This window comes from Tachypleus tridentatus, chromosome 6 (assembly GCF_004210375.1).
Source record: "Tachypleus tridentatus isolate NWPU-2018 chromosome 6, ASM421037v1, whole genome shotgun sequence".
NCBI classification, from domain to species: Eukaryota; Metazoa; Arthropoda; class Merostomata; order Xiphosura; family Limulidae; genus Tachypleus; species Tachypleus tridentatus.
In genome coordinates, this window is record NC_134830.1 from 10,154,208 (window position 1) to 10,173,535 (window position 19,328).

Genomic DNA, 19,328 nt, shown 5'->3' on the forward strand with positions numbered 1-19,328 from the left:
GCCTGGTTTCACTATATCATTGTTTTTTCTGTGAAGTTTTGAAATAGTTATTTGTGGGGTAATAGGTTTATTTTGGTACATTGTGTCTGTATACAGTGAGACATGATCTGTAGATTGTGAGATATGTTTCAGTATTAATCTTGTCTGTCATTATTACTTGAATGGCAAAGTTGAATTATTATCCTTATCTTGGATGGTCAGGCTTCTCTTGTACTGTATGTCTAGATAGCTCTTTATGCATATCTGTGTTCAAGTATACCCTGCTCTGATGACTAATTTAATACAATACATAACTTACACTTGCATCTTGTGAACCTGGTTCAGTGCTGCTCTCTGTTTGCAAATATTTTGCTGTTGCACGCAAAGGAGCACATGATAACCCTCCATCCGTAGAAGTGTAACGTTACCCCTAAGTGCAGTTTGTTCTCTCTATTATGATCATACAATCATCACTCCTCAATTTGGCCCTTATATTAAGACTAATCTTTCTTTTCTCCTTGCATGAGATATTTCAAAAACAATATGTGGTCGAAGAATCTATAAAACCAACTGTCATAGAAATAACTTTGTATTTTCAAACAATTCTGCTTTTACAGACTTTGTAACATTTATTTTTCATGGCATAACTTATGCAAAGATCATCATTTCCGTCTGGACTTTGTTCACTCTAGACATATTACCACAGTGGCATTGTGTTCTTTGTGTCTTAGGGGATTGGTTTTGTATAATGGGTAATGGAGTTTTGCATGGAGTCTGGACTTTTTTCAGTCTTCAACAGAGACTCCTTTTGACTTTTAATTACTGTCTGTGAAAACATGGACTTCCTTGACATTGTGTGTCCTTGATTGACTTTTCTTTGCAGGTAAGTTACCTTGTTTTTACTTCTCATATTTCACATTATTCTATACATTAACTTTTTGTTTGGCCCATTCTTGAGAATATCATGTTTTTTCTTTTTCTCCTAATATCTGAGTCCATGCTGAAAAATATTTGTCCCAACTCCACACAGGTGCCTTTATGCTTTGTCCTCCTTGTTTGGTTGCACATACTTCTTTGTTTACTGTTTAGCTAAAGCTCGTTTCTGGGAATCTCAAGCTCTGGAATTTTTTCTCAAAGCAGGAGGCTCTGATTCATTGTCCTCCATTGGTCTTTCTCAAGCTCAGTTTTCTCACCTTTACCATTACTCTCACAGCCCTTATATGTAATCTATCCTCCACCCATCTTGTTTAGGAAACAATCCAATTTTTGTTTCAGAATTTTTTGGTTGACACTTCCTTTTTTTACATTGTCATATTCCTCTTCCTTAGATTTCTCCTTGGATTATTTTGTTGCTAATATTTCTATGTAAGAGATTCCCTTCTTCAAGTATGTTCACTTCCCTCTTAGCTCAAGGACCTTCATCTAGCTACTTTCCTCTGCCAATGAATTTTGGGTAGGGTACTTCCTGAGGTTGTGGGCTAACATTTTTTCTTGATTGTTCTTGTGTTACATTTTTCTCAAGCTCCTCCTCTTCCATTTGCTGTCTCATGTCTTTCCTCTCTGTACTTTCCATCCTATTCTTCTTCTCACAGTTTTTTTTTCACTATCCATAGTTTTCACTGTGAACACTATCATCATTCACTAGCTTCTTAGCTCAGGAATAATGGGGCTCATTTGACTTAACTTGGGGATCTATAAATTCCATGTGCATTGGGAGCTACAGGCTTTATCCATTGCTTCATCCTTCATTTATTCACTCCTTTTCCTTCTGTTCCCATTTCTTACTTTTTGAAGCAATCCTATTTCTTGCCAGTGTTTTGCTAAGGCAGTGTCAGGCTAATAATGCTATTTAAGGGGTTTCTCACCCTTCTTTGGAATTTTATTCCACTCTGTATGTCATTCCCCAGCATACCAAGAATTAACAACTGGTCATTCTTCTTTCCTGTTTCTGTCAGTTTCTTGACCTTCCTCAGTTTACATGAGGATTGTCTCACCGTCTTGTAATCTTTTTCTGTTGGGCTTAGGAAAACCAAGATAGATGCCTCTGATTCTTATCTTCATATTCCCATATCCCCACCATCTATACTCTATCAGTTCTGGCATCTTCTTTTTGGCATAGTGTTGGCCTCGTATGTTTTTTCTTTTTGCAGTTTTTTCCATGGTTTGGGGTTGAACTCCCACCAGCTTGTGGACCACTGTCTTCTTTTAACTTTCTCCCAGCAGGAGTTCTCCAACTATACCTTTCGTTTTGGGAAGAAGTTTGTCTGTGTTGGCTTGTCAAGTTGTGAGAAGTCTCACCTCACACCCATGAAGGACCTGGTTTATTTGGGTGTGTTCTTCACTTTCCATCTCAGCAGGGCATAGTCTTATCTTGTGCATTTTCAGGGCAAGGAGGCTTTGTTTCTACAGCTTTATCCTTTCTTTCTCTTTCTGCACAAGAGGTTCTCTATTTGTTTGGGAATTGGGCTTCCTTGGAACCACTTATCTCCTTGGGTAGTATTTATATGCATCTCTTACTGTGGATTCATGTGATCAGGGGAACCTCTCTCAGGATCCCCTTTTTAGAGTGGTCCTATTATCCAGGTTTTTTTTTATGGCTTTGTTCTCATCTGAGTACTCTTTACATCAATGCCTTTGTAATTTATGTGAATGCTAAGCCTTCCTTATTCAAGTTTCTTCTTCTGTATACATTGGCATGGACAGTGAGTGTATTGAGTAAGAAATGGTTCAGTTTCTTCCTTTGTGTTTATCTCATTAATCATGAGCTTGTTCATTTGGAAAACTCCTTGTTGGATCCTTTTGGTGGCACCATATTGTCTGGACCCTTCTTGAAGTGAGGATTGAGCAGGAACAGCAGTACACTGCTATTTCTTGAGAGTGGTCATATGGTATATATATGTTAAATAATGGTGCAAAATTGGTGAGTTTTATATAGTGTTCTGAGTGTGAAAACATTTTCCAGTAATGCTTATAGAGCAGAAAGAACATCAAGGTAGTTTTGAGCGATTGGAGGTAAATACCTATCGAAAATACATTTTCAGCATAAAAAATGTATACTTCAATGTTTTATGTATATATATATTTTAGTTCTTTTGCTTGAAAAGAAACTTTAAAAAGTGAACTTAATCTTTAGTTTTGTTGCTCCATCATACAAGCAAAATCATTTATAAAAATTATCTTTTGGTCTATGTAACTTAAGTAGTTGTTTTTGTACACTAGACCTTTGTGACTTGACAGAAACTTAACTAATTGCTCTATTTATCTATTCTTTCAACTTTCTTAGTGCAAGCTTTGAGAAAAGAAAAATAAATCTCTAGGGATGTGGAAAAAAGTCAAGCCTGCTTTCTACTTGTAGTTATACAATTTTGCACTCAATGCTGTTTATTTCTGTATATGTTTATAAGTAATAGAAAAAGCTCATTTTGAACTACAAGATCCTTATGGTTATTTTCAAATTGGCACGAAGAATTCCTTGCAAGTACTTGAAACAAATGTTGGTATTGATGATGCTGATGTCCTTGTTACGCTTAGAAATATGTTAATCAGGATAGACAGTTAAATTGCGTATCTCAGAATGGCTGATATGGTATTAACGCTTTTATTGATAAGCAGAGAGCAAGGTTTCAACCTTTCTAGATCATCTTCAGGTTAACATCTTTTTCTTAACTGTATGGTCACAAATATTAATGATACAAAATTCTACTTAAAAATGATAATCTATAAACACTTAGAAATATCTATTAGGACCTGTCATCCATTACTTAAACCCAGTCACTTAACAGTTTATGACATGTTGAAACTACAGCTCAGTGTTTCACATTATGATTTCTCAATCATAATTGAAGAATCTTTATATCTTTTACTGTGTATTAGAAAAAGCTTACTTGTAACAAAAACTACTGCCTAATAAACATAAAATTATTCTAAATAGTTTCTCATGGATTAGTTATGAAGATATAAGTAATTTTATATTTTATTTTGTTACCCAGTGACTTGGCAGTAAAATTTGGGGTTTCAACTTTACACTGCACAAGAATCGCATTGTCTGGGGTTTCAACTTTACACAGCACAAGAATCCCATTGTCTGGGTTTCAACTTTACACAGCACAAGAATCTCATTGTTTGGGGTTTCAACTTTACACAGCACAAGAATCTCATTTGTCTGGGGTTTCAACTTTACACAGCACAAGAATCCCATTTGTCTGGGGTTTCAACTTTACACAGCACAAGAATCCCATTTGTCTGGGGTTTCAACTTTACACAGCACAAGAATCCCATTTGTCTGGGGTTTCAACTTTACACAGCACAAGAATCCCATTTGTCTGGGGTTTCAACTTTACACAGCACAAGAATCCCATTATCTGGGGTTTCAACTTTACACAGCACAAGAATCCCATTGTCTGGGGTTTCAACTTTACACAGCACAAGAATCCCATTGTCTGGGGTTTCAACTTTACACAGCACAAGAATGCCATTGTTTGAGGTTTCAACTTTACACAGCACAAGAATGCCATTGTTTGAGGTTTCAACTTTACACAGCACAAGAATGCCATTGTTTGGGGTTTCAACTTTACACAGCACAAGAATGCCATTGTTTGGGGTTTCAACTTTACACAGCACAAGAATGCCATTGTTTGGGGTTTCAACTTTACACAGCACAAGAATGCCATTGTTTGGGGTTTCAACTTTACACAGCACAAGAATGCCATTGTTTGGGGTTTCAACTTTACACAGCACAAGAATGCCATTGTTTGGGGTTTCAACTTTACACAGCACAAGAATGCCATTGTTTGGGGTTTCAACTTTACACAGCACAAGAATGCCATTGTTTGGGGTTTCAACTTTACACAGCACAAGAATCCCATTGTTTGGGGTTTCAACTTTACACAGCACAAGAATGCCATTGTTTGGGGTTTCAACTTTACACAGCACAAGAATGCCATTGTCTGGGGTTTCAACTTTACACAGCACAAGAATGCCATTGTCTGGGGTTTCAACTTTACACAGCACAAGAATGCCATTGTCTGGGGTTTCAACTTTACACAGCACAAGAATGCCATTGTCTGGGGTTTCAACTTTACACAGCACAAGAATGCCATTGTCTGGGGTTTCAACTTTACACAGCACAAGAATCCCATTGTCTGGGGTTTCAACTTTACACAGCACAAGAATCCCATTGTCTGGGGTTTCAACTTTACACAGCACAAGAATCCCATTGTCTGGGGTTTCAACTTTACACAGCACAAGAATCCCATTGTCTGGGGTTTCAACTTTACACAGCACAAGAATCCCATTTTCTGGAGTTTCAACTTTACACAGCACAAGAATCCCATTTTCTGGAGTTTCAACTTTACACAGCACAAGAATCCCATTGTCTGGAGTTTCAACTTTACACAGCACAAGAATCCCATTGTCTGGGGTTTCAACTTTACACAGCACAAGAATCCCATTGTCTGGGGTTTCAACTTTACACAGCACAAGAATCCCTTTGTCTAGGGTTTCAACTTTACACAGCACAAGAATCCCATTGTCTGGGGTTTCAACTTTACACAGCACAAGAATCCTGGGGTTTCAACTTTACACAGCACAAGAATTGTCTGGGGTTTCAACTTTACACAGCACAAGAATCCCATTTGTCTGGGGTTTCAACTTTACACAGCACAAGAATCCCATTTGTCTGGGGTTTCAACTTTACACAGTACAAGAATCCCATTTGTAAATCCCATCAGGATTAATTCCTGACTATAAACAACTTTTTGTTTTATTTGTTTTTGTTAAAATGCTCAGAGAAGTATTTCTACTGTCATTTCTATCAACAAAATATTTGTTTCACTAAGATCACCATGGTGTGACGAGAACATAAGACTTTTACTTTCAAATTTGAACAAACTTTCTGTTACTCTGTTTTAAATTCTCAGAAAGTATTTAATTTAATAAGATTTTTTATGTGGATACTTCTTAAAAGATATCAATAAAGGCTTTGTTTTTGATTCTTGGAAAGAAGTTAGTTAAAAACGTTATTTTTATTTGTTCAGCGTTGGCTGGATCCAACCAAAGGAGTGAGGAAGCAATTGAAAGGTAATTTTTGAATATGTAGTTTATTTGTTTACTTGTACTAATGTAAGGTAGCAATTTTCTGAGTCTATTCTAAATACACTTCAGTCCTCAATCCTTATTTGACAGGCATGTAGCAACCCTTCACATTTGAAGAATTCTTAAAAGCTGTAAATAGCCCCCACCAAACATATGGGATGTTAGTGGAGTTCAAGTTGTATGTTTATTCATTGTTTACAAAAGTGGAGAATAAAAGTCAATATCTGTTGGCTGTCTAAACTTGAGACTTGTTTACAGCATGCCACTGAACATGATTTGTTGCTTCTCATCATAAAATATTTTCTCAACCCAAACGAGCTGTTTTTACGTATATATGACTGAATCATGATCAATGTGTTGTGCAGAAAGTAGGTTGGTTGTCAAATCCAATTTAGGTCATGATTAAATTTACTAAAATATTTCTTGCTAGAGTGAATTTTCTAATGATGGATGCCCAGTTTTGTAATTTAAACTTTGAAACATTAACTTAGTTTCTCAGTGACATGTTTGATATTTGTATACAGCAATATAATTTGAAAATGTGTTAATTTAGACAGTTTAAAGTATCAAAGCCATAGCAGCTGATAAGGTTCCAAAAAGCTATCTTTGAGCTTGTCTGTGCAGAAAAATAACAGCTATTTGTGAGGCCAGTGTCATGATAAATTAGTTACAACACCAGTATTTAAGAGTGTTTATTTCCTAGTAAGAATAAAAAGACAAGTACCAGACCCAAAACAGTGGGCATTATGACAGGCTTGAGGGGAAGGGGCTGTAATAGGTTTTGAAAAACTGATTTAAAACATGTTGATAAGATGTTCCTGTGTACTGACCCATTGGTTGGTTGAATTAATATACAGTTGTATTACAAGATGGTTTAGCTCTGTTCTAATTTTTTGTAAATGATTATTCAACACTAAACTCTTTATTGGAAGCACTTTGAATAGTTTGATTTCTAGTTAGGTGGGTTTGAAACAGGAAAAGTAACAAACCTTGTAAGAAAGTAATTGGGATGCAGAATATGGGTTTAGGACATTATTTGTATTATTGTTTCAGTTTTTACCCATAAATATATGAGTGATATGTAATGTTAGAATTGTTACAGAATGTTCAAGTAGTTTGTGATGCTTGAAACTGTTGGGAATGTCCAGTTTAATAGAAGGACTTAAAAACAGTTTCTTTCCAAAACTGGAAGAAAGTAACACAATTCACTGTGAAAAGGGTAAAGTGAATAAGTTGCTATTGCTTATTGTATATAATTCATGAAAATATGTATCAGTTGTAGTAGTACCAGATTTGTTCTATGATCTTTTAACTTCAAACAAAGAAATATATACAAGTTTCTAGAAATTTAAGGATAAAACATAAGATAATACATTTAAATAAAGGATGAGAATGAAATCCATTGTGCTGCAGATTTTTCTTCATGGATTAAATATTTTCATAATTATGGTATAAATGATGTGCCTCATGATATTGATGAAAGGTTAGCTTTCCTCTTTATGTTGTTAATGTAGTCCTCTGTTCTTTTTAGCAGTGACACTGCTCATAAGATTACTGGTGTTATAATTCTTGTTGTTACAGTGTAATTAAATTTGTTGATCATATTAGCAGCTTTCTGCAAGTTGTTGTATCAGCAGTCTTTTGTCTGTTGTTGTAACAATGATAATGTTATAAGGTAACTGATTTTATGAATAACATACCACCAGAATGATTAAAATAGTTAGATAAATGATCCATTGGCTGCTATTGTTATTTGTAATGTTACAAATTAAATAACAAGTTTAATGACTTGCTGTAGTCATAACATAGGAAATCAAATAACCTAATTTATATGGTTGTTGTAACAGCATTATTAATGTTGTAATTGAATTTGATTACAACTAATCTTCTGTGTTTTCGCATTAATTTATTAATTATCTTTTTTCAGCGGGACCTCCTTATTTACTTTATTTTCGTGTAAAGTTTTATGTTTCTGACCCAAGTAAACTTCAAGAAGAATATACAAGGTACTGTTTTTCTTTTCATTTGTCATTTATTGAAACATTGTAACCCATAATTTTCTTGTGCATTTTTACATTAATGGAAAGTTTTTGACTTTAGAAAAATATAATTATCTTTGATTAACTTTGAGTTAAATAAAAATTATTTTCTTCATTATATAACAAATTGGAATGAAATAATTTTATCCTCAAATATGTGGGAACTGTTATGTCTTCAGAAGTGCTGTGCAATTCTTCACAGAACTCGTAGCTATTACCTTGTGCTACATTTGAAAACATTTTGCACATGCACCAAGCATTGAATGGAACTCCCACCCACTGCACATATTAACATGTACTATGCCAGTGTATGATGCAATCTTCATTACATTGTAGCTCTTCAACAATGGAAAGGTGAAATATGCTCTTTTGTAGAGTAGACCCCTTGAACACTATGAATATTAACAAAGACTTTCCTTGGCACTGCTAGTAGATTTATTTCTTTTATTATGGAATATTTCTGTTTATTCTGTTAAACTTCTACTTATCATTCAAAGTTATTTTCTTGATTTCATGAATGAAAGATACAAAATTTTAAAACTCATTTAGAACTTCTGACTTGAATAATATTCTATTAATTTGATTTATTCTTTTAATCAGATTATAAGGTGTTGAACACATATTCCAGAGTTTGTGATATGCTTTCTTTGAGAAAAGCATTCCCCATCATTCTTTTCCTAATATTTGGGTTTTAATAATTAATCAAAGTTATCATTTCAATGCCTAAAATGTGGGCATAACAGAAACATACTAGATGTATTAAAGAAAATTATGTTCTGTTTCATGGATCAGATTGACTCTGTGTCAAGTATCAATGTTGCTCCATTTTCTGAGGTTATTACACTCCACAAATGAAATTGTACTGTTTTATTTGTAACTGAAAGCACTCTGACAGCAGTGCTGTTAACTCTTTCAACATAGGTTCGGTCTATAGGACCGATCTCGTAACCATTTTGTACTTGTTATGGTTTGTATGCTATTAATTTTAGATTAATAAGTACATGTTCACAAAATTTGGCAGATTATCAGTAAACATTAGAAGGCTCTAATTTGCAAAATATCATATTTTATTATTGATTAAGTCTTAAGGTTTGTTAAGTGATGTTTATTTTGTGCCTTATTTCTTACATGCTGATTTTACAACATGCATAATAATTTTTATTTTAAGATTAAAAATACTTTTCTGCATCAGAAATATTTCTGATTTCACATGCAAAATACTTATAATATCCAGACAGTTTTTATCAAATGTTTCTTAAGAAAATAACTTCAGATTTTGTTTTATCACTAACGAACATCTGTATAGGTTCAGTCAGTTTCATTGATTTTGTAATCATCATATAAAATTAGGAAAGGAATATGAATTATGCCATTTTCATTCTAGGATGACTGCAGGTTATAAAATGAAAACAAACATTTAGACTAATCAGCTGAAGTCATGTAACATTATACATTTATAAAACATTTAGACTAATCAGCTTAAGTCATGTAACATTATACATTTATATATATTTATTATTTTCATTATACTGACCTTTCAGCCATGCATGATTAACATTTTAAAAGTTACAATGACATAGAATGCGTTCATTCATGTTACTGTATCCAATAATATAAAACTAATCTTTAGTTTTTAAAATGTGATCTATCTTGGCTGTGTTGTAGTGAACTAATATTTGGTAAAATATTCTCATTTCAATTATATCTGACATATGTATGTGGATTATTAATCTCCACATACAAGTTCTTAAACTTATTTTTTCTTAAAATATAGGACAGTAAATAAAGAAATAAACAATTATCTCTTCTAGTTACAGCCTTTGTACTTATTACTGCATGTTTTAGCTTGCTAAGCCTTAAGAAATTTTGTAGGCATAGTATATGAGACAAAATAGTTTTTTTTTCAGTTTTACATAAATCTTTGAATAACTAAATAAAATCATAAATTACTTCATTGATACCACAGAATTGCATGATGATTTATCTAGTTTAGTGACAAACCCATATTTTTATTTTAAAACAAAGTACAAAATCTTTATCGCACTAAAGACTCAACTTACCAAGAAAGAGAGGACACAGTCATATTTGAAAATGGCTGAGAAAATCACAAGGGGGAGGGGGGACATTGTGAGCTTCCAGTTGGTGCATTAAAATAATTTCACTCAGAAACAATCTTGGAAATAGAGGAGTGTGAAACTGATGCAGAATAATTCAAACCAATAATAAAAACAAGCTCACCTCACAGGAAAAACAGTGATATAATATCTTCTCTTTCTATTGATTATAAATAATCCAGTAGTAAATGTTACAGAGAATTATTGACATTTCTTAAAGACAGTGTATGTTTGGAAGAATGTAGCATGTAACTCGTGAAAGCACAATGAATAGAGGATACAAGTTTTCTTTCAGGTTGGGGATATGTACCATATAATTTTGTAAATTTTGAGTAACTTAGGAAATAATATAGGAATGGAAAGAAATTCTAAAATGGACAATTTAGAGCAAAGAAATCCTGTGTAATACATAAAAGTGAAGATGGAATTTATTTTAATATTTTGTTTTGAATTTACAAATGTAAACCTGTATAATGTTCAAGTTTGAATCACTGAGGGATTAACTAAATATTGAATGTAGTTGTGAGAAGTCATGACATTTTGACCTATTTATTTTCTTGCTGTTAACCCTGTTAGGACATTACCATTTTAAAACCTTTTTCTACACATGTTAGTGCATGACATTCAAGACTTAACCTTTTCACTGTTAATGTATTGTAATGAAGTTATTATTACCAATTACATTATAATCCAAAGTTATATATTATTTCAGTGTTTTTTCAGTCGTTTCCAGAGAAACCCCTGAAATTAATTAAAACTGCATTTTTTTTTGTACTGGCATCAGTGTGGTTATAATTATAAATTTTAAGAGATGATATAGACAAATGATATATACGGTGTGTGTATTTGTGTAATTTAGATTTTTCCATTCAGACATTCAAAGTACACCCGATTTATATTCTTCACCAGTAATTTAAATTCATTGCAAGGACTTGTTCCAAACAAAACAATTGTAAAATTTTCTCAGTTGAAGATAAGCTATGATAATTTGCAAAGCACATGTTGTGTTACTAAGCAACAGTTTTAAACTGAATGACATGCTTATTGCAAAGCACATGTTGTGTTACTAAGCAACAGTTTTAAACTGAATGACATGCTTATAACCAATAGAAAGAGCAGATTTTGCAAAATCTTTTCTGTAAATTATCTTCTTCCTACCAGGATGTTAACATTGACAACATAGGCATACAATTCCCACGTATATTATTGGACATTGTTGTCCTTATTGTTTGACCATTTTTTCTTGCCTTCTCAGGCAGACAATAGCACTGCCTGTGTAGGGCTGGCTTGGATTCTTTATTGAACCTGAATGTTAAATTACTTCTCAATGGATCATCACAACTTCAGAATAATATACACCATTTATAAACATAAATAACATCATGATCAATGTATTTAGAATATAACTTTATTAGTTCAAGACTTTGCTGTTACAGCTTTGTCAGGAGCTGTCGATATTGTATAAGTTCTCTACTCCATTTTAAGTATAAATTGGAACATTCTCATTCATAACTGGAACATCAACACACAGTTAGAAAAATTCATATTATAATAAAATAAACTATAAATACTATTGGATTTAGAATTGAATATGTTATCTATCTAAATTTTTCGTATTTGTATCAGTAAGTATTTTTTACATCTTATATCAGTGCATAAAAAAAATATGTGTGTATAGATTGTCAAAGTTCAACATATTAAAATATTTAAAATTCCGTTAACATTTCTACATTGAAGGTCAACCTTTGTATATGTCCAGTTTACATTTATTTTTCTTGATTAAAATTGATTCTATAATATTCCTATCTAGAAAAGTATAACATTTAGGTAAGATTTTGACATCCAATGAGATGTTATCCACTTGTGGTAGGTCATGTTATTTTCCATAATGTTATGCAGTTGTATTGTTAGTAGTATTGAGGTTTTGAATGTCATGGAAGTGTTCAGATGTTCCATAGTATATGGGTTGACATGTATCTCCTATACAAGTCCAAGATCATCTGCCAGAAGTTACTTTGTAAACAATGTTTCGTTATGGTATTTATCATATAACTTATCATGTTGCAAGATGAGAATAGTTTTGTATTATCAAATTTCTCACTAATCTCATTTACAGTCGTGTTCATTAGACCACCTGGAACTCGTGGGAATAGTGTGGTGCATAGAATCCTTAGTACAGTCATGCAGAATGTAAGCATTTGATTGTTCTTGTCAAGATCACTGAAATTTGATGGCATACATCAAGCTTCATCATTTCCAAAATTTGATGCTGCTTTGAATAAGATACCAAAGAATAGCCATATTGAATGGACATTGTTCTCTCACCCTATTGGAATACCACAACAATGCCTTGAATGCCCTGCTTTTCTGAAATATCACTAGACATTTCATCTTCATCACTCTCCAACGGAATAGTGTAATTGGTCCTACCTTTTTTCTTCATGCCTTTAATATGTTTTATGGCTGTTTCCCACTTGTGTTTTATGCCATTTTGACTGCTGGATCTAAACTGTTGCATTTATACTGACATCAAAGGCATTTTTTCACAAATATCACACACATACTCACTTTGTACTAAAAAACCATTTTATTTTCCTGTATTAATGTTGCTTTATTAATACAAGATCAGAACACTTATTCACTGAATATTGATAGTATGTTGATATCTGTTTTTTCCAGTCAGGTTTTGGTAGAGTGTTAACAATAAACAAATGAGCCATAAAGACATGAAAATGAGTTTCTGCAAAATCCTGTGTGTTTGTCCTTTGGAAGCACTGTTAAATATACAGTTATTGGGTCATTTATCAAGCAACATAAGTGTTTTTTTTTCCTCCTTCAACATAACGATTACTCAAATCCATTTTTATGGAAGTTCCTATTGTATTTCTTTAAAAACTGTTAAATATTATGATTTGTCTTGGATGAATCTCCAGTTTATTACATTATTTATTGTAATTTGAAATAGCCTGAAACCGAGTCCAATTGTAATATAGATTTAGAAGTTAATTAAATGTTTATGTATTAAATTTATGGCATTTTGTCAACAAGATTGATACACACTTTTTCACAATACAAAGATATTTTAATATACAAACAGTAATACAGTTTATAATAGTGATTTACATATAGACATCTTAAAAACTTACAAACAATATTGAGTTTTCTGTCTGGTCTGGTAATGAATATTTTATCGTTGGTTCTTTATTAACAAATTAATTTTGAGTTGGTATTGGTACAATTTACTTTATGGGTAGCTAACTATCTTGTGCTGATCACACATGCATTTTTCACAGCCAAAGTTATAAACTATGTCTTCATAGGAATATTAACATCCAGAGCTAATGGTTTGTAGTGTTCGAAAATTTTAAATGTTTTTGATCAAGTCTCTGTAGTACCCCAAATATTAGTGTTAAACACAGTTATAACTTCTGAGACTTATAGTATACCACCTATAGCAAACCAACAATATATATTGTCTGACCATGTGTTGCAGTGGCTACTTTTAATAATGGTTAGACGAGATTCTCAAAATTTCAGTTGGCTCAACAGTATGTTAGTACTTTCATAAGACATAAATTCTTACACTTGAGAATCTCACAATTTTTGAGAATAGGTGGGAATTTTGTTATGCACATTAAACAATGCAAGTTGCATGCATTTCTAAATGTACATATGATTTTCTTTTCTCACAGTGAAGTGTAAATGTAGGACGTTTATTTCATTCAGCCAAAAATTAAGCCTTGATTTACACAATCATTCTGACTTAGCTGAAATTGAAAGGTGCATTTATATAGTTGTGTTGTCTAGCCTGATGATTAAATGCAGATATGTAACATTTTCGTACACAAAAAAAGAAATATAGTTATAATATTATTAAATTTTATATGACCAAAAATGAAAACCTAGATCTACACAGTCATCCATCATGCATAATAATGAAATGTGCATTTATATGTGATAGTGCTGTCAAGCCTGACATTTAAATGGTGGTGCACAAAGAAATCTTTCATAACAATAATATATGGAAGTATCTAGGCACCGTGGTATGTCTGCAGACTTGTACTGCTTGAAACTGGATTTTGATACCTGTGGTTGACAGAGTACAGATAGCCCTCTTTGTAGCTTGCTTTGTACCTAATAACAAAATAAACCAACTCTCTCTTTTCTCTGATCAAACTGTAAAATGTGGATGTACATAATCATTCTTTAGACCTTTACTATGAAATATGTAGGTACAATAATCACTCTTTATAACTTATTAAAATGGAAAGTAATCATTGTGTTAAATCTAACATTAAGAACCGAAAGTACAGTGTAATGTAATGCTTACTGCATATTATTATTTACTTGTGTATACCCTGTCATCTGCTTTTAAACTGTTCATAAATGTGTGATCTCATTAACCATATATATGTATGTATGTACATATATGTACTCATTATAGTTCTTTCCTTCAAGGTATCACATTTTTCTCCAGTTGAAGAAAGACATATTGGAAGGAAGATTAATTGTACCTCTTGCTACATCTGTTTTACTAGCAAGTTATGCTGTTCAGTGTAAGTTCTGATGAGTGGATAATACAAGAATATCAAAAAGATACATCTAGCAAGTTCATATGGAAAATTAATAATTGGTTTCAATAGGTGTTGCTCTTTAGTTTAAGACAGTGATAGAAGTTAACCTTTTAGCAGCTGTTGTTTTTATTTTTTAACAACAATTAAATGTGACTTAAACCTTTATTCTGTTTTAACAGTAGCAGAATGTGATGTTTAACAAATACTGGTCTCTTGTTTTTAATATAGTGATAGAATGCATATTTCTGGTACAATATCTTGCCTCCTCTTGACTTACACTGATACACAGTGCAGATATTTGGTTATAGTAACCTTGATGCTCAGACTTCCTTTCTCTTTAACAGACCTATTAACCTTATGACTGTCAGCTTATAATTTTATAAGAAAGTAGTGGATGAAATTGATTTAAATCTATTAAGAATATTTCTAAAAGGTAAGTAGTTCAGAAAAATAAATTTAATTTTTATTTCTAATACAGAATTTGCTATTTCATGTAGTTATTTGTACTGATATTCTAAAGAGTTCACCTGCAAGATAATTTTTATATGAAGTAAAAAATGCTATTTATTATCTTACATTTTTCACATTTCATTTGCATAATTTCTAGAGCCTCACAAATGAATATCAGTTTGTTTTTTTAAAGGAAAATTATTTGTTTTACATACTTATTGTTATATCCTTAACTTTACCTATGGTGATCAATGTAAACTGCAATGAATTTATTACAGTGAACATGTGGAAAATATGTACAAACACTTTAGCTCTTCATTTTAGTCTTTTGAAACTTTGTTGTTTTAATATGCATAATTTCACATCTTTGTCTTTACACTTATGGTTTATTTTCAGTTTTTAATTTTCTATACCAATTCTACGCCCTTTATTATTCATGCCAGTACATCAGTTTGTGCCATGAGGCTGGATAATTATTGCCTATAGACTTGCGTATTATACTACAGAAGATGGTGTGTGCACACATCTTGTTCACAAGCTTTAACAATCCAGTTGATGGCAAATTAAAGTTATAAAAATAATTAAACTTTCAAGCATGTAGCTTAAAACACAAATTATATATAATTAATTAAAATATAAAAGCAAACTGAAATGAAATCTACATTAAACTAATACATTTAAGCTTAGTAAAGGTGTCTAAGTACAATGGATATCTTGAAAGAACAATGGACTTGGCTTAACTTCATCCTATTAATAAAAAAAAAAGCTGTATACACACACACACACACACACACACACACATTGTTGCTACAATAATAAACATAGAGTGAAATCTGCTCTTCTATGCATTTTAAGCATGCCATTCGATTTCAAACTGTCACATAGCAACACAGCTTCTACTTTGCAAGTTGGCAGAGGTGGCCTTAAACTAAAAAAGTATTTACTGTGGTTTCATGTGGGGGAGAAATTCTTTGAAAGTAAAATGAGACAGTACTTTAAGTCACATGTATGTGTGTTCTGGCTGTCTAAAGGAAGCCTGTACAGTGCAAGCACATGCAGTTTTTTCTTTACCAGCTTTTATAGTTGAGAAATTACAACTGTGAGCTGATCAAATAATAGCAAAAGCTAAAGTTTTGTTGTTTTGTTTGAAATAAAGAACTAAAAACTTGTATAATATAAAACTTTAAATTATAATGTACATGATGATAATTTCAATAAAATGCATCAGCAGTAAAGTGGTTTAACTAAATTTTGTGTCTAACATAGTTTCAATGCAGAAAGTGTTAAATCAGGTTGAATATGTTTTATCACTACCTCTCATTTCTTTTCATTCTGTTCCTTCCGTTCTTTGTGATGAGCCATGGATTCAGTTTTCATGTTTCCTAAACCCTTCTGATTATTAGGGGTCCTGAGTGCTGTTTTGGGAACCAGTTAGACTTGGTCATTCTGACATCTTTACTTCAGCTTGTAGAGTGTAGTGTAGTCTGACCCTTGGTGGGGATTGAACCACCTTAATTTTGTTTTTGAGTATGACACTTTTGTTTGGTACAAGGTAATGTTTGGAGGAGTGAGTATTCCTGAACCTTTGTAGCCCAGGTTTAGGTTAGCCCTATTGCTTAATTTCACTTAGCTTTCTTTCTTTTGCATGCTTCTTTGTTGTTGTTCTCCACTTGGTTTTAGCTTCCTGTATGTTTGAAGTTAATCACTGATCCTTGGAGCACTATTTTCCAGTTGGGCTTAGTAGAGGCCAGGCTTGTGACTCTTCAGTGGGACAACAATATGTGCTTGGACTTTAAATACATTGGTTTATGGTTGATTTCCACCCAGTAGAAGTAGCAATTGGCCCTATGTGGATTTGGTACAACACTCTTTTCATCTGAATTATCCAACTTTGAAGATAATTTCTCACAGGTTATTAGGTAATTAGATTTGATCTGGTACATTTTTTAGAATGTTCCTCTTTCTCTGGCTTTTGTTTCCTTCTTAAAAGGTGTTTTAGCATTTGCTATGTCACCAGGAAATCCCTGTATTTGGGTTTCTTTTTCAAATCTATTTGTTGTTTCCTTACAGATAAAGGATTGGTGTTCTAGCATCATTCATTCAGTTCTTTCCCATTTATTAGTCCCTCTACACTTCACTGTGGGGCTATAATTAGCTTTTTGTTGGGTTTTTCCTTCCAAGGTAGTGGAGGATGAGTCAGATGTATTCTTTTTTGTTAACTTCTCCCCTGCATTATGACTTTTGTTTTGGGTCCATGTGAGTTGTGTATTTTCAGTCTGGTCTCTTCTATTGGACCTCTACTCAACTTCTTTTAGTTTGGATGGTCTAAGTTTTTACCCTTTTTGTTCCTTTCTATAGACTATCATTTTCACTATGGCATGAATGTCTAGCTTTCTCACAAGCTGATTTTGCCTTTCTTCCTTTTTTATTTTAGGAATAGAGACTTGGATTTATTGGTTGGAGAAGATGGAAATAATTTTCTTTCACTACCATGCAACACCTTGTTCATCTTGGGATATTGTTTTATTTCTGACTCAAATAAGACCAGTTCTGACTCTCATTTAGTTTTGAGCTAGGACAGTTCTAGTTTGCAGCCTTTCCTCCTCTACTCCTCTCATTTTGCATAAGGCTGGCTCTCATTTAAATAGATGAGTTTTTCAGGAAATTTCTCGTGTGTTGGTCATTTCTCTTGTGTTATCTTTCATGAGTTTGTTGGTGTAATGGGACCTTATTTGAGTGTTCCCCCTTTGAATCCATCATGTGTTTTTTGTCCTGGTACTCCACTTTATGGTTGGAGCGATTTTTTGGTGCTTGGGAAGTTTTAGGTTGGTCTCTTTTGGAATTCTCTTGCCTTTCCATCACTGCTGGCTCTAAAATGGTTGGTGTCACCATTTTCCAACATTTCTGACTACTCATCTCTTGTCTGGCATATCTTTAGGCAAATAGACACTCAGTTAAGTGTCTCTTGGTTTAGACCACTGATTCTCATGTGTTGAAGCCTCAGCCTTCATAATTGGGAAGGCCTGTATCTTGTGGCAAATTGTTTATTTCTGCCTGGTTGGGCTCTTCCCTGTAACAGGATGTGCACTGATTCCTCCCATGGAGATTACTCTCATTGCTTATTCCTTGAAATCCTTCACAGTTCCACAACTATTATCCATTTACTATTATGTCAAGATTTGCCAGTAGATTTACTTGGCTTATTTTTTCTTTTATCCAGATTGATTTTGTCTCTTCCAACATTTTTCCTTTGTATTTGTTATCTTGTGCTGTCCCTACCTCTTTATTTCTTTCCTCTTTGGTGCTAGTATGTGGATTGCTCCCCATACCTTTTCTGCTTATTATCTTCATTAACTGTCAATTTCCCATTCCAGGTGAGATCTATGTAAGTGATAAATATTGAATTAATTTTATTTGCAGTGGCCTTTTTTGTATGTTTGAATGCAAGTGGTGTCTGACTAGGTATACTTAATTTTATATCTGCAGCATAAGACTTGTGATCATATGCTATGCTATATGACTGTGATATTGAGGCTTTTCTCACTACAGAACTGATGTACAGTTTCTGATACAACAAGGTACTAGTTGATTGACTCTATGCTGGACCATACACTCATGGACTAAGATGGGTAAAATAGACAGGTGTAGTTGCCTATCTCTGATGATCCATGGTATTTTCGTGATGTTCTACAAACATGTAGGCCCAGAAAAGTCTTGATAAAATTGAAATAGAAACCCTTATGACCCAGATCCATGGTATTTGATGCTCATTCTATCACAGACCTGATGTTCACTTGTAGATGCTGCCAGGTGTTGGATGTGGCTCTCCTTCATATATTGGACTTTGTCCTTCTGACTGAGGTATCCTTCCTATCATCTGCTGGGTCCCAGTGGATCAGGTGTTGATTAGAACCAGACCATCCACATAAGTTGTCATACTATGGCCTAGATGATAAATTTCAAATGTTGACAGATTTTGGACTGGAGTTGCACACTATATTTCCATTTCCTTTTGTGTTGTCTGTTGGATATTGGTTTGTGTGATCTGATTGATCTCAAAGGGGTTAACAGTTACAAGG

At 33.2% G+C, this 19,328-nt stretch overlaps 1 protein-coding gene across 7 annotated transcripts in view; it reads left to right on the forward strand.

Annotated features, from left to right (window-relative positions):
- The window catches only part of Ptpmeg (protein tyrosine phosphatase Meg), a 171,457-nt gene that overhangs the window by 48,745 nt on the left and 103,384 nt on the right, over positions 1-19,328 (forward strand). For all 7 annotated transcript variants that reach the window (XR_013028708.1, XR_013028711.1, XR_013028710.1 and 4 more), the window contains 3 exons: positions 6,015-6,057; positions 8,000-8,078; positions 14,684-14,781. Coding sequence is in view for 3 of the 7 variants with exons in the window: in XM_076503285.1 (XP_076359400.1) it covers positions 6,015-6,057; positions 8,000-8,078; positions 14,684-14,781 (220 nt within the window). In the remaining 4 variants the exon portion in view is untranslated. The remainder of the gene's footprint in view (positions 1-6,014; positions 6,058-7,999; positions 8,079-14,683; positions 14,782-19,328) is intronic.